The sequence below is a fragment of the Lampetra planeri genome, chromosome 1, assembly GCF_965212315.1.
Source record: "Lampetra planeri chromosome 1, kcLamPlan1.2.h2, whole genome shotgun sequence".
NCBI lineage: Eukaryota > Metazoa > Chordata > Hyperoartia > Petromyzontiformes > Petromyzontidae > Lampetra > Lampetra planeri.
The window spans coordinates 16,900,990-16,916,756 of NC_136107.1; the positions used below are offsets into that span (position 1 = coordinate 16,900,990).

General features: G+C 41.4%; 2 protein-coding genes across 3 annotated transcripts; both read left to right on the forward strand.

Annotated features, from left to right (window-relative positions):
• Positions 1–3,343: 3,343 nt before the first annotated feature.
• On the forward strand, positions 3,344–10,295 carry OXNAD1 (oxidoreductase NAD binding domain containing 1). 2 transcript variants are annotated; one of them, XM_078594987.1, is made up of 6 exons: positions 3,344–6,935; positions 7,483–7,589; positions 7,740–7,881; positions 8,157–8,399; positions 9,052–9,160; positions 9,512–10,295. In XM_078594987.1, the coding sequence occupies exons 1-6, from the start codon at positions 6,858–6,860 to the stop codon at positions 9,664–9,666; spliced, it is 834 nt and encodes a 277-aa protein (XP_078451113.1). In that variant the 5' UTR covers positions 3,344–6,857; the 3' UTR covers positions 9,667–10,295. The 2 variants fall into 2 exon arrangements, with proteins under 2 accessions (XP_078451113.1, XP_078451124.1); XM_078594998.1 differs by lacking the exon at positions 3,344–6,935 and adding an exon at positions 7,089–7,154.
• Positions 10,296–11,465: 1,170 nt separating this feature from the next.
• On the forward strand, positions 11,466–15,365 carry MOB4 (MOB family member 4, phocein). Its single transcript, XM_078595032.1, has 8 exons — positions 11,466–11,624; positions 12,356–12,418; positions 12,558–12,658; positions 12,877–12,919; positions 13,775–13,861; positions 14,055–14,134; positions 14,242–14,353; positions 14,445–15,365. Exons 1-8 carry the CDS (start codon positions 11,514–11,516, stop codon positions 14,574–14,576), a joined length of 729 nt encoding a protein of 242 aa, XP_078451158.1. The 5' UTR covers positions 11,466–11,513; the 3' UTR covers positions 14,577–15,365.
• Positions 15,366–15,767: the final 402 nt, after the last annotated feature.

Genomic DNA, 15,767 nt, shown 5'->3' on the forward strand with positions numbered 1-15,767 from the left:
GTTGGAGAGTAAAACCCACAACATTTACAATTACAGTACCTACTATAATCACCCAGAAATATAATTGGACCTCCTTTGCCACTACCAAAATATAATAATAGGGTTTTCCCCCTTTTTTCTGGCAACAAAACTGAAACCTTTTTTACAATGATTCACGTCTGCATTAACCACAATACTTGCAGTCGAAATGCAAACAAAAAACTGATAATATATGCATTGTCCTTAAAACTGATTGGTCCACACCAGAGACAGCTTTCTTTTGAGCCTCGTCTCAATTGGTGCTAGACCAGATGGCGCCGTTTGGCGTCTTTTGTAAGCACAAAGGCACAATCCACTTAATGCGTTCATGGGCATAATTTACTATATTCTACGTACTGTATGTGTAATCATGTCTATCCCTCAAACTGCATTATCTTAGCCTGCCATTGCAGTGGGATTTGGCATTCCAAGATCCCCAAAAGCTCCCAAAGGCGTTCCAGTTTCTATGTTGACACAAGTCCAAATGGACAGAAGCTTAAAGTATTTGTTCCAAGCCTCTACAAATAGAACCGCAAACATGGAATGTCACACGAGTGACTACATCTCACGAAACGATTATTTCGTCACCTTTAAGTACAGTTTGAAAAGTATGCTCGAGTGAGGATCTTTTAATAAAAAAAAGTTTAAATTGATCTTCTGAAGGGATTTCAGATATAAACCCTAAATATTACATGTAGATTGGAATCGCTTCCAGCAAAAGCTTTGGCTTGGGTATCACGTATGCGAAAAATAAACACCAGACTGCTTAATCACTGACACTGCACTTTACAATTATAATTGTTAAACCTACATTAGTGTGAATGTACTGTACTTATTTCAGGCTCGCCAATTGTATACCATTAAACTAGTTAAATTATTTAGTCGTGGTGCACAAACACAATTGAACAAAAATATATTCGTCAATGTTTTTTTCAACTAATTGTCTTGCTCTATAACTCAACACGAGAATGCGGCTGGATGAGCCAGGGGTCACCAGGGGGACGCGGCAGTGATTGATTGCACTCCCTTAATGCTACATTCTCACAAATAGACTGATTTCGTAGCTATAGAGTATAGACTGTAACACCAAAAAGCTAATTTCTGTGAAATTTCCCAAACGGTTCGATCAAAACTGATACAATGGAAACTATACAATTATGTATTGTTCAAAAGTTATTCGCAGCAAACAATGACCCAGTTAGTTCCGACCAAGACTGGTGCCTGGTTGGGGGTTAATTTTTGTAATAATTGACCACCGTTTCTAAATATCACGCGTGCACACCACTTTGTCATCCTACGAAGAAGAAATCAAAGACAAAGCTTAAAGAATTGTAAATCAAAAGTATAACCAATTACAAATTAGGCAATTAATCACCTTTTTTTAGAACTAGATTACTAAGTGGCATTGTCTATTGTACAATGCCACTTCGTACACAATCTGAAACGGTACCACATTTAACCAACACAATGACTGCAGCTTAAACGGAAGGAATTTAAACTGCGAGTAGTCAGCTATCGACACTGAGAACAATAGTCTCAGACATCTTTTTATAAGCAACACAGGTGACAATTGCTTTGCAAGCACCACAAACAGATTAATTCGAAGACAGCTTAAATCAGAGCTAATGGCAGAAAATCATAAGTTAGGCAATCGCAATTTTAAAACGGGATTACTCCGTTACACTGTCTTGTGAAATAGATGTACAGGATTTGAATCGGTTTCACATTTTACCAGCAACTGCAGCTTAAACAGAATTAAGAGTTAGTTTGTGGAGTGGATAGCTATGGGCACTTTGGACAGTAGCCATATCAGGAAAGTGCCAAACATTACTGCAGCACAATTACACAAATCGCATACAGTGTGTTTATTTTTTTAAAGGGAACATACAAAAAGCACACACAATAATCACAATATTTTATTTCTTACAGTGAAATGCTGCCGTGGAAAAAAATCTTCCAAAGACAGATTCAATAATCACAACAATTAAACAAATTCACAGTGGCACAGCGAAATTTAAGCTCACACTTAACACAGCCAAGTGTCATTACTGTCTCAGTTGTGGGCGTTACACTTTTACATTCTATTTAAATTTGCATCTTAATCAATGTCTTCACAACCGCATTGCTATGCAAATGAAACGTCTCAGCAGGAACGTTAAGACTGTAAAGGGAATAATGTTTTCTTCTCTTGAGCTTGCGGGAGCATGTGGCCCACATGACTTGTTGAACCAGCCCGACCCACCACAGTCGTTCCCGCATTCTAAACTACGGTACACACCACTGATCCCATTTATTCATAAGCTGAACTGGCAGGAACTAGCGGTGCCCTTTGTGGTCATTGTGGTGAGGTTTGCAAAGCTACACAATGAAATAACGGGAGGGAACTCAACAGTTGGCAGATCACCAGGCACTATTTAACCGATTTCCCACCCACACGCATGGCAAATTACGTACACCATTCTAGTGAAGGATAAGTATTATGTTTTCAATACAGCATTGTCCTCCATTAAGTAGAAATGTTTGCTATGAAATATAAACTTAGATCCTCAAACAAAACATACAATCCCAAGCCGTGGATTTAATGATAAACACGACCAGAGCAGAGGACGTCACTATTAATTGCCACTCTTGGAAACAATTCAAAGAAAAGTATCCATCGACATTTCTAAGATGTTTTTTTAAAATTATAGCATACTTAAAACAATTAATATACATCACTCACGCAGAGTAATGTTTACTACGTGAAGTGATGGGCACATTTTAAAATGTTGCGTTGCATTGTCCAAAGAAAGGGACGTTGTCTGAGAGAGCCACTTCATGAACAAGGTTTAGTCTATACTCTTTGGTTTTTTCGGTAAAGTCACGTAGGTTAAAAAAGAAAACAAATAAATTAAATCACAACGTTTCGGAGGCAACACAAGCCTCCGTCTTCAGGTTTTATAAGTGTTGCCTCCGAAACGTCGTGATTTAATTTATTTCTTTTCTTTTTTAACCTACGTGACTTTACCGAAAAAACCAAAGAGTATGGATCCTTGCGGTCACGAAAGCTTCAAATCTAGAAGGTTTAGTCTACCACAGGGCCTTGTTGTTGCACCCAAGGTGTACAAGCAGCATGGGGATGCCACAATACGTCTTTTTAGATTATCGTCATTGCATTTACCGTTCGGTTTCCTATTAAGGAAAAGTAGCTTAAAGCGAATTCTTCATCACCATTATAGTACAGTACAGTAGTACATATTTGCAAAAAAAAAGTTGCGATTTGAGATAACATTTTAAGGACAAGGTAGAACGTACACTTTGTCCTTAAAATATCTAAAATCGCAAAAAAGTTAGCAAATGTGTAATACTGTAAATATGTATAACTGTAATGGCTAAAATAACATGATGAATACATGCTTATTTGAGTCGTCATAGCTCAGAAAATAAATTAACAAATTCTATGCCATTTAAAAACATCCCATGTGGTTAATGTTTGCACGCGACCTCAAACATAAACATTTGGGATACGTATATAAACACGTAATGTTGAAAAAATAATCAGTCTAGTTCCAAATGTACAAAGATTTATCGGTTCACACGACCTTTGTCAAAACTATGCGTCACTCAAAAAATAAGTAAATAAAAAAAGTTTTTTGTAGTGGACACAAACAAACACATCAGCTCACCAAATGTTGCATTACAGGCAAATAATTGCAGGGCATTAATGTTACGTGGACCCCGGTCCAGTTTGTCCCGTGCCATGTTTGGGCAGCAATTATGCAGCCATCCCTCTTTGGCAAGCAAAGGAGTGGGCGCTTCTAGAGATACATGCCTAACGGGCTGCAATATAAAACGCCTCCAAACGATATCACATGCTCACAGGCACTAGGGGCCGTCCATAAATGACGTCACGCGATTTTGGACGATTTTTGACCTCCCCCCCCTTCGTCACACGGCGTCACAAAAAGTCAGAACCTCCCTCAAATATGACGTCACAAAGGTCTGCCGCCCCCCCCCCCCAAAAAAAATAAAACATGGTTCAAATCGCTTTAAACTATTGTCATTGTAGTGAGCATTTAATGTGGCGCTGCACTCTGATGTTGTAGGCTTGCCATGACGTAAGGGACCGCGGTGATTTACAGGCAACGTTAGTTGAGCGTGGACAATTAGAGCCGTAAAAAATATTGTTTAAAAATAGTTTTTTTATTTGTAATGATAGAATATAGTGTTATCATCAGTATGTCATAGCTATACAAAGTTTGCAGTCGATACAACATTGGGAATACGGTTGAAATTGAGTTACAAGATTTTTGGATACGACAACACATATAGTAAGTTAAATAAAAGCGTGTAAAAAGTAAAAAAAGATATGTTTTGGATTTTGTTTACGATAGAATATCGTGTTGTCATCAGTATGACATACCTATACGAAGTTTGCAGTAGATAGCACATTGGGATGTGTGTAAAAATTTAGTTACAAGATTTCTTTTTTGAGGATACACCAAACGAAGTGAGTTAAAATAAAAGCGTTTAATAATAAAAAAATAAAAATGTTACTTGGGTATACTTTTAGAAGACACACCCTGTGGTTCACGCACTGCAAGCGATAAACCCGGCCATCTGAGTTTGATTCCCAACCACGGTCAACATCATCAGTGGCGAGTGGTGACATCTGTGAACTGCTACTGGCACTTTCTCTGTAAACTTGCATTGACCAATATGGTAAAGTATTAACACGTAGGCTTTCGCGACCAATAGTATTCATAATCAACGTTTTTGGGTTTAGATCGCGTTATTTATAAATGTGTCGTAACCCTCCACCACCTGACACTAATCTAGTATATAATTACAATAACCCCCCCCCCCCTCAAATCGTTGCACCTGATGAGTTAATTAGTTAATGATGACGTCACCCTGCTGCTGCTCTATATAACAGTCCCTCCAGAAAAACGCGGAGTTTTTTGGTGATTGTTGCGGGCAAAAATCGTTGATTATGCGGCACGTTTTCTTAAAAAATGCGATGGAATATGCGGGATATTTATGCAATTTTATGCGATTAAATTGCGGGAACTTGTAAAAATTGCGGGAACTTGCAAAAATTGCGGGAACTTGCAAAAACTGCGGTTTGATGAAAAAGAGAAAAACAAGTGATTCCCCCAACACCCTATTCACTAGGCTACTACTTTAATGTAAAGAGTCATTTCTTATTACTTCCTATGATAAGCAAGCATACTACATCACAGAAAGTGCTGGGAATATTTAAGTTCTCATCTTGTTTTATTTCAGACATTAACAAACAGATGGCTCAAACTTACAAAACATTGAGTCGAACAAGTTCTGTAGCTTTACAAAATGAATATGCTACAACTTCTGTAAAAATGAATAAATAAAATATTAAAAAATAAAATGTGTGCTTCCTGTTTTACAGAGGTAGCTATGCAAAATAATTTGCCCCCACTGTCATGTAACACACTGGGGAACTGCTTTGCGCGGTCTTTTGCGCTTATGTTTGTTGGCAAATGAGAAAGATTTGCGGGCTTCATCATGGTTTCATTGGCATCGCGGGGTTTGCAGCTTTTCAATGATGTCGCGTAATGAGTGACGTCACTTCATAACGTTCCCATGGCAACAGGGGAAATGGCTGCGCTTGTGTGAAGTAAACGCAACATTTTTCAACTTTCTGCTAAGATATATGTGACTTTTTGCAACGAAAATGCGGGGATTATGAAATCATGCAAGCCCGCATATTTTGCGCGCGGAAATCTGCAAGTTTTGCGGCGAAAGTGCGGCGTATTTGAAAAAACGCGCCCCCCGCATAAATATGCGGACTTTGGCTGATTTTGCGTGAAATCTTGCGATCGCATAATCGCGTTTTTCTGGAGGGACTGATATAAGAACGGGATACAGAGCCGAGCCTCACCATTCTGGCGAATTGCCCGATGATGCTGGATGCAATTACCAGCAAAACGTCGTACTGAAATTGTAAGTGTTGTGGTTTCACGCTTCAACACACCGGTGGGCTAAAGCAGTGAACTATTTGTCTTTTGTCAACGTGACACTTTATTACTGATTGGCCGTGTCGGGTGGTGGAGGGTTACGACACATTTATAAATAACGCGATCTAAACCCAAAAACGTTGATTATGAATGGTAAAGTATTGTCAAAAGAGTCCCGATGACCGTCATCGCATTGGGAAGTGTTGACTTCAACCCACACTGGTTGGACAAAGAGGAATACATTGTTGGCTATTATCTAATAATCATTTACAACTCTAGCAGACACGTACGTGCAAAAAAGAATACGACATTTGTAACAGATACAGGGGAATGTACATTCGCTGAAAGTTTACACAACGTTTGGGATGAGTGACCTTCGGTACCACTAAACCCCGTGCTTTGTTCGCTATTCAAGGATTTCCGGATAGGCATCAGATTAGAGAAGGGCGGAGAGAGAAAATACCGTTTCCAATTGAAACAAAGGAATGTGGAGCAAATGGGTTGAGTTCTTGTCCATGAATGGTGACAGTTGTCTAATGATGTGCAGTCTGCTACACATTTTTGACTCGCACCAACTACTACCGACTGAGTAAACAAAGGCTGAAGTGAAATAAAACTACGACACTGTCGCCACCTGGACTCTGAACTATGTGGCACACCAAATAGAAATGAGACGCAGATGTCACTGTTTGCACATTTGGACTTTATATCCCTTGCCACTCAGGCAAAGAGAACAGAAATCAAGTTTGTTGTCCTCATCGGTTCTGACGGGTTCCTAACAACGCTGTTAATAGATGCGTTGCTTTGGTTGTTGTCGAAATTTAACCACCAGATTGAACCCAGCCAGTAGCTGCGTGTGCACAGATGGCAGCAGCTGCAGCACCATTGGGTGGAGTTCAAACACACAGCGTGGACCCCCGCCTTGAAGACTGTCCTCGTGAGGTGAGGTTTGCCAGAGGCTTTGGGCAAGTGCTGTTTAAGTGCTGTTTCACCTGAATGGGCTCAAGGTACACACAAAGCCGGGACGTAATACCGGGGTGGATGTTGTCAGACAGCACTAATGACGATGAGAGTAGCACTGCAAGGTGAGGGTAGACGAGCCCAGTCCCAAATTCGGCTCCTCTTGTTTGCCCGGGGTTAGTGATGACCTGCTATAAACAGGTACTCAGTTTGGGCTCCAAATGAACATGAAATACATGAAGCATATATATGAATTTGAAGGAATTTATGCTTAGTCTTTCCAAGTTTTTTTTTTATGAACTGTTATAGCTGTTATTTGTTTTTCTTTTATCTTGTGGAAAATATTCAGTAACTGTAAATATGGTTGTTAAAACTGTGACCCTAAATTGGATATTTGAGAACATAATAGGCAAGAAACCTTTTACACTTGAAACCATTGAATACGTGGTCTGGGATCTATAAAGTGTTTTTATAATTGTGTGTCTGCATCTGAAAAACAAGCATTGTTCCTGTCTCGACCCTCTCCTAGACGGTATCCAGAGCCACTGTAGTGGAAATGTGGGATGAATCATCAACGGTAAAAGGCCTCAAGCTGAGAATCCACAACCAACAATTCACCTTCAAAGCAGGCCAGTGGTGTGTAAGCAAACAACAAATAAGCTCCTACAGCAGCTACAACACAAAATAATACTGCTTTGTATTTGCGTTGTGAGGTTTTTAAATATACTGAGTAAAATAAATTCCATCAAATGTTTTGTGGCTTTGTGTATTTGTAACTGCTGCCAGGGTGGACTTCTATGCCCCTGGCATAGCTGAGATGACAGGGTTTTCCTTCTGCTCAAATCCTGAGCAACTGGAGAGCAAAGGTGTCATCGAGTTGGCAGTCAAGGATGGCGTGGATAATCCAGCACATTGGGTGCATACACAGGTATTGTACACACACACACGCACATGGAAACACGTGCTCACTGAACATACACAAGCATGCAGCACACAATTAACATTGCTCAGTCAAGCAGTGGTACAAAAAGGAAAACATGCAATTGTTATCCGTAGATAATTATTGAATATTTAATTTACAAACTGTATAATTGTTTACATATGTATAGCAGTATATCAGTATACTGCAATGGTGGTGACTCAAAGTCACACATTTGCAGTATGGCAATGTGACTTATTCAAACATAATTCTTTAATTCACAGTGCAAAGTTGGGGTGGAAGTGACAGTTCGAGTTGGTGGGGATTTCTATTTTGATCCCCGGCCATCCGACCCTCCTGTCAATTTGCTGCTGGTGGCAGGAGGTGTGGGGATCAACCCATTACGCTCCATTCTGATGCACTGTGTGCACCTCATGAGGCAGCGGGTCCTCACTCAAGCTGGATGCCAGTTGGGGAAGATCCATCTGATCTTCACTGCAAGGACGATCAGCGAGCTGATATTCAAGGTAATACATGAGCACATTTCACTCATAATGGCATGAAATTCAGTTAGACCTGTATTTAAAACCAATTGATATTCCATTCATATGAGTAAACACAGAAGTCCATCTGTATACATGTTGTACATTCGAGTAATACTTTCAGAAATTACAGCTACAAAGTTACACTGCAAGCAGCCGTCCTCACCTGAGGACGGCTGCTTGCGTTGTGGCCGAAACGTCGTGAGAATTATTTTATTGTGTTTTATTTGTATTATTTTATTACTTCCCTTCTACGTGACTTTACCGAAAGAACCAAGAAGATGAATCCCTGCAGTCACGAAAGCTTTAAATCGAAATTTTACACTGTAGTTGTGAGGTAACCACTTATTACAAGGTACAGTATATCTTTTTAACATATTTTTTTCTTCAAACTAGCAATTAACATGTGTTATACAATTATAACATTTGATCATAAGTCTCCCAAACGTTTGCTGGGATGCTGTGGCTTTTCTGAGACAACTGCATCAAGGCTCCTCTGGGTCAATGTCTAAAATAAATCTTAACACATTAACGATAGCAGTGATGATAAATGTATAAGTACCTAAGAACACTGATTAATGTTGCCAATGGTGGATGCATGTGACCCTGAGCACTGTTTCGTATTAATTCAATGCAGAACTGGCTGCTGTCCTTGGTGCAAGAGTTCCCAGGGAAAATGTCCCTCCGGTTCCACATCACGCGGTGCAAGTCCCCAGTAACGGAGGACCTGAAGCCCTATACTACAGGCACAGACAACGCCTGCATACATCACATTTACGATCAAGTATTTTAATGCTTCATATATGGCCTCAAAGTAATGTGAAATCCAAAAGCACTGTTCTGGCTTAAGACCCATAAAGCACTTGATAAATTCATTATTTTCGTACGCCATCGTCATTACACTGCTGGATAAAGGCTCCACCAAGCCACCACCAATACTCATGAACTTACGATGTGACAATCCTCTCATCTGCATACGAGCTCTATGCATTTGAAATACATTTAATTCCTTAAGTGTAATCAACAAACACTGGTTTCTAATGGGATTCCTTTGAGAGCTGGACTAATGGTTATGCGCGTCTGCCCCTCCCAAACAGTGGGGAGGATCACTGGACAAGACCTGCTGCAGGCATCGCAAGGTAGCCCACACTGCTTTGTCTGCGGCCCCTCATCCATGTACGACTTTGTGACGGACGTACTGGGAGGTGCAGGGATTCCCAAGGATAACGTCTTTTATGAAAAGTGGCAGTAGTGGAGGCACCCAAAGAGCTGCTTGAAAAAATACGTGCAAAATGAATTCCACGTCTTTGTTTATAATCTTTTCATTTACATTACTTTAATGGTTTCATAAGATCGTTAATATTGTAAAATGTATTACTCCTGCTTATAAGATGAGAGATCAATCAGAATTAGTGTCTCTTGTAAATGCAAAGCATCTTGCCAGTAAATATTTTGTGATTCACTGTTTTCTTGATTTAATTGCCACTGTTTCATTACATATTGATGATCAACAACGTTATTGTTCTGGTAAACATTGACAGCTCATTTGTAAAGACACTACTTACCAACAGTGGATTGCTCATGGCTGTTGATCAGTTATATGAAATGTTATTTTGACCGTCGTCAGTTCTAGGATATGCATATTGCAGTTTGCTGATGAAATTAACTACAGGAAATGAGTGGAATGCTTCATAAAATAAAACTTCAAAGTGAGGCTATTGGGGGGGGGACACATGGAACATACATCGGAGTCGGTATACCTAGGTCGATTATTAAAGGCATACACGGATCAAATGAGAAAATAAAAAAGCAGATTGCTGTGCTTTTGGAAAACTAAAACTGAATCAGGAAAATAAACGTACAAATGTGTACACAAAGATGTTTAATCAGTTGAATCACTGTATAGTACATACATGAAACGTGGGCACTGACAATGCAATATGATCAAAAGGTGAAATATTCACAAATAATAATAGAAGTGGGCGCGTGGAATTACACAAAGACATATGGAGAGGAACACATGATTATGGAACATATTTGAGTTTTTAGACACTACATTAACTTTAGAAAAGTTGAATTTGGCAGGGCACGTTGCTGGAAAGGATGGAGAATGGGATCGGTTCATGCGCAGTAGCTGCACGGATCGGGGGGGGGGGCGGATGGCCTTCATCCAGCAGCGGATTTGCTCATGGCTGTTATCAGTTATTTTCTTGGAATCTTTGGCGAGAGCAATTCACTCACCGAGTTGGAATCCCAACCCGTACTTCAACTCAAGCACATTAAAGCCCGTTCTTTTTTAAAGGTTGGGTAGTTGGTTGAAATGAGAAAAGGGTGTCTCGTTATGGTAACGTGGAATTTCACGTCAACGGAAAGAGTGCCACACGTGCGTGCTCGCTTGAGCAGGCCAAATACTCTTAGGTTTTTTCGGTAAAGTCACGCAGGTAAAAATAAAAGTAAATAATAAAAATAGAAATAATAATAGAAACAAAACACAAATATTTAAAAAATAAGAATATTTTATTTATATTATTATTTCTATTATTTTATTAATATAAATAATAATATAAATAAAATAATATTTTAAAAATAATATTTTATTTCTATTATTATTTCTATTGTTTGTATTAATATTTGATTATTATTATTATTCCCATTAATTGTGTATTTGTTTTTATTTTTACCTACGTGACTTTACCGAAAAAACCTAAGAGTATGAATCCTTGCAGTCACGAAAGCTTCAAATCTAGCAGGCCAAATGTTTAGATGTTCAGGACCTCGTGTCTCGAATTCAGCACAGATTTCACAAAGGTCACCAGAGGCCACCAGAGGCCCCCCCACAACCTCACCTAAGGGGTCACTTATTCGTTCTACCAATTACAAAGGCATCTCTCCCCACGTTTCAACGGCCCACGTGCGTTTAAGCGGCGGGTAATTTGATAAGCCCCCACCCCCCACGACCCACCCAATTAACATCCAAACGCCCGCTCGCCCTCGCACACCTGATTTACGTAGACGCTATTCGTTAATATATAAAAGCGTTCGCACATTCGCGGGGCGACGTTTGGGACGCATCAAATCCCCACGACGCCGCCGCCGCCAATGCGCACTACCATTTTCAACCGGTGCCGCCGCCCGGATGTGACGTCACGAGGCGGCATGGCGGACGGGACGGCCGTGCTGAGGCGGAACAGACCCGGGACCAGGGCGCAGGTTCCGTCGCTCAACATCCCGCACTCCGATCACCCCCCACCCCCCACACTTCTCTTTGTCGCCTTCTCCGTTTCTCTGCCGAATCTCGAGCGGCGCCCTCCGAGGCTACGAACGTTGAACGGGGAGGGCCTCGGCAATAAACGAAGGGACTCGAGCGTTTGTAAACTGCAGTCCGCTTAGGCGGTGGTCGTTGTGAAGTCGCGCGCCGATTGGTTGAGGCCGGTCACGTGGTGGGGCGAATCTCGCGCGTGATTGGCCCGGGAGCACCACTAGTGCGTATGCGCGCTGGGAAATTTTAGACGGTGAAATGAAGGGTCCCCCCCCCCTCGGCCTTGCGAGTGGGTTTTAATGTTTTTAGTTTTAATGTTACAGTCAACATTTAATATCGTTCACGCTCGGGTTATTGCACCGCGGTCCGCAGCATATTCCACCAAGCTCTGACGAAGCCACCGCAGCATTGGAGCCTAGCACTTTTTTTTTTATAAAGGGAGATTGGTGACTAAAACCATTGACCGAAACCCACCACAATGGAGCACAATGACCCCACACATTCCAATTACTCTTGCAGACGTGCCCGAGGTTTATCTGAATTTTGTTCACGGCTGCGGAGTGGCCGGGATCTGGCGGTACAGCAATCAACGGAGTGTTTATCCCTTTGTGTGCCCGGCTTGAAGGATATTCACCATTTGTGTTGATTGAGTTTTAACGTGTTGTTTACTTTTGCGTTTCAGGAATTCTATAGTTGGCCAGATGAGCCCTTTGAGGAGATGGACAGCACCCTTGCGGTACAACAGGTAAGGAACATCGGTTGTTTCGTGCATTGCCTTGTAATAAAGGTGTCAAACATGCCGTGCGTGACACTACATTTAACTACACAACTTCACGACCGCTTATTGACGTTCATCTTGTATATGCTCAACCATCCATCCACAGTTTATTCAACAGAACATCCGAACGGACTTCTCGAACATCGACAAAATTCTGGAGGCTCCAGATGGGCAGGATGAGGGTGTTTGGAAATATGAGCATCTGAGGTACCGTACCAGAAAAAACACTGAAACATGTCAACAATGAGTAGCAACAATTACATTGATTATAATATACCGTACTGCATGGTTGTCTCAGTATAAACACATTAAGGACATTGTGATATATTTTCATTAACCAGAACACATTGTTAACAGTGAGCATATTGACATAATCCACAACATACCATCTGTATATTTAATTACTGTTATTTACTGTGCTGCAGGCAGTTTTGTTTGGAGCTAAATGGCTTGGCTGTGAAACTTCAGGTAAGAACTATGAAGCTAGACTGATGTAAATGTATAATACTGGTAGGAACCTCCTGGTTACACCAGCCCACATGGAATTGTTGTGTCCGTCCGTCGTGCAGGGAGGGGCTGGGTGGGGGAGGGGCTGGGTGGGGGAGGGGTTGGGTGGGAAGGGTGGGGCTGGGAGGGGAGGGTGGGGCTGGGTGGGTCTGGGGGGGTGGGGCTGGGTGGGGAGGGTAGGGGCTGGGTGGGGAGGGTAGGGGCTGGGTGGGGAGGGTAGGGGCTGGGTGGGGAGGGTAGGGGCTGGGTGGGGAGGGTAGGGGCTGGATGGGGAGGGTACGGGCTGGGTGGGGAGGGTACGGGCTGGGTGGGGAGGGTAGGGGCTGAGTGGGGAGGGTAGGGGCTGGTCGCCCCGTGGTGCCCTTATAAAACTCAACGTTTAACCTACTCACGCTGGCATGTGCCCCACAGTCGGGCATATTTTTGGAATACACCGTCGCCATTGACCCTGGCCATTGACAGAGCAACCCAACGTTCCTACCAGCTCCCTCCGCAGGAATGTTTTGCCCCACAAGTTAAGCGAACCACTTAAACATCAGCAGAGCTTAGAATGAGACTGCACCCACGACACAAATATTTAACATGGGTTGGCAGCTTGAGCTAAAACAGATCAAAGTATTTGTAAAAATTAAAACTGAGATCTCAACTTGTTAGTGGGTATATTAGACGATTACTTGCAGTAATATGTAGATGGCCTACAAGTGCACCTACTAAACAGTAACAAGGAAATTGGTAAGAGCCTAAAATGCACCGACTGAACAGGAATGAGGCCTACAACTGCGGCGAATGAACAGAATGCTTTCGTTTGCATGGCAGAATGATTGTCACCCAGAGACGTGTACCCAGATGACGGCCACGGAGCAGTGGATATTCCTGTGTGCAGCACACAAAACCCCCAAAGAGGTAATTTATTTTTGCTGTGCTAATGCTCAGCAGTTTTATCAGCAAACCTACAGCATCCACCAAACTGCATGTTACAAATTATGCCATTTATCATGCAATGTATGTGCAAATGAGCAATTTTGTCAAGATCCAAACTGTACTAAGGTTTAATATGGTACTGTACCTCCTAAGTGTTTGTTTTCATCTGCATCAGTGTCCAGCTATAGACTACACACGGCACACATTAGATGGAGCCGCCTGTCTGCTAAACAGCAACAAATACTTCCCCAGCAGGTAAGAAAACAACTTGCCATATACATTATTTGGTTCAGTATGTGAGGTTACAATTGGGTGGGTTGAGTGCAACGCGTGACCGATTTCTTCTTGAATGCGCTTCATAGGGTGAGCATTAAGGAATCATCCGTGGCCAAGCTGGGCTCGGTGTGTCGTAGGATTTACCGGATCTTTTCGCACGCGTACTTCCACCACCGCCAACTTTTTGATGAATACGAGGTACTTGCGCTTTTTGTTTCACCATGTTTGTCATTGAAACACGTTAAATATCATACTGCAAGCAAAACCTAACTCGCTGTGTGGCATGCAGAATGAAACGCTGCTGTGCCACCGCTTTACCAAGTTCGTGATGAAGTACAACCTCATGTCCAAGGACAACCTGATTGTGCCCATCCTGGAGGAAGAGATCCAGGGCACCACGGCAGAGGAGAGCGAGGCCTGAAGTTTCACCCCCCCACATTCATTCACACGTCTTCTTAACTGTAATCTTCCGGGTATTAGGATGTCCCAATAGACTTTTTAATGAGCAACTATGTTATGAAAGTTGCGCTTATATTATTTTGACACTAAAAATGTTAAATTGACAGAAAAAGCCACAATGCAAGTGGTGTAGTGTGTTAATCACTGCAGATGAGCATTGTGAACTACTGAGCTCTGCACAAGTAAAATGTTCTATATGCCATGCCTCGAGGTAAAAGTTTCATTTAAAATATGAATGTCCTATTTAACAGATTGCATGAGTCACAATGTGCATTCACATTATACTTTTCAATTCATATGGGTTCATTTGCCAAATGGAACAAACGATTGAGACCAGAATCTGAAATCTGGCACCAGCTTGGAAGGATCTTGGTTAAGCTGAATTTGTACATTATTCGGACCTGGTGTACTCATCTCCTTGCGATTTTCCCAGTAGCATAACGTTTCTACAAAGCTAGGTCGAGTTTAAAGCAATGTATTCTGTACCCACTTTCTACAAGCTGTAAATCTGCCGATAGTCTTGGTACCTGAGCAGTTATTTCCACTCAAATATTCCTGCTATTCGTATGCACCCTTAAGTGCGTATTTAAATGTAAAACCGTTTGTCATTGTACACATTACAAAACACTTTTTTACAAGGCTTGTATTGTAAGTGCATTAGGACTACTCCTAAAGCATTAGTAATTGGCATGCTATTACAAATTCAGTTTAAGTAAAGCAGTTATATCAAATAAAACAATATTTAACAGTTTGTAATGTTTTGTTTTCATATGCTGATAACGTCTTTTGAGATTCATATTAGTCACTTAAAATCCATATGGGAAGGTACATTTTTATTTTTCAAGAGTAACCGTGATCTCAAATGCATTGCTGATTAAGTGTCAAATGTACAAGAGCAGCAGGTTTAATTATATTACAGCAACTATTGTCATACAAGTATTCCATGCCGCATAGGTTAGTATCAAAAATTATTATAGCAAAGTGGCAGTGAAATTCTATTTGTGCAGCAAAAGTCTAATACTACAGTTGTGTAAGCACCAGCCAGGGCACCCAAGGACAATATCACTTTTCACCCAATTACTAAAGGCATATTACATGGTAAATCATTAAAATGATGCACTCCTAACATTCAGCACATGGTATGGCAAAGTCA

What these genes read in the sequence shown, in the direction of transcription:
- MOB4 (XM_078595032.1), top strand. Translation starts at nt 11,514, where the DNA reads ATGCGCACTACCATTTTCAACCGGTGCCGCCGCCCGGATGTGACGTCA. An exon ending in TGGAAATATGAGCATCTGAG is followed by an intron (nt 12,659 to 12,876) that starts GTACCGTACCAG and finishes ACTGTGCTGCAG; the next exon opens with GCAGTTTTGTTTGGAGCTAA. An exon ending in AACTTTTTGATGAATACGAG is followed by an intron (nt 14,354 to 14,444) that starts GTACTTGCGCTT and finishes TGTGGCATGCAG; the next exon opens with AATGAAACGCTGCTGTGCCA.
- OXNAD1 (XM_078594987.1), top strand. Translation starts at nt 6,858, where the DNA reads ATGGCAGCAGCTGCAGCACCATTGGGTGGAGTTCAAACACACAGCGTG. An exon ending in TCAGCGAGCTGATATTCAAG is followed by an intron (nt 8,400 to 9,051) that starts GTAATACATGAG and finishes AATTCAATGCAG; the next exon opens with AACTGGCTGCTGTCCTTGGT. An exon ending in CCTGAAGCCCTATACTACAG is followed by an intron (nt 9,161 to 9,511) that starts GCACAGACAACG and finishes CCTCCCAAACAG; the next exon opens with TGGGGAGGATCACTGGACAA.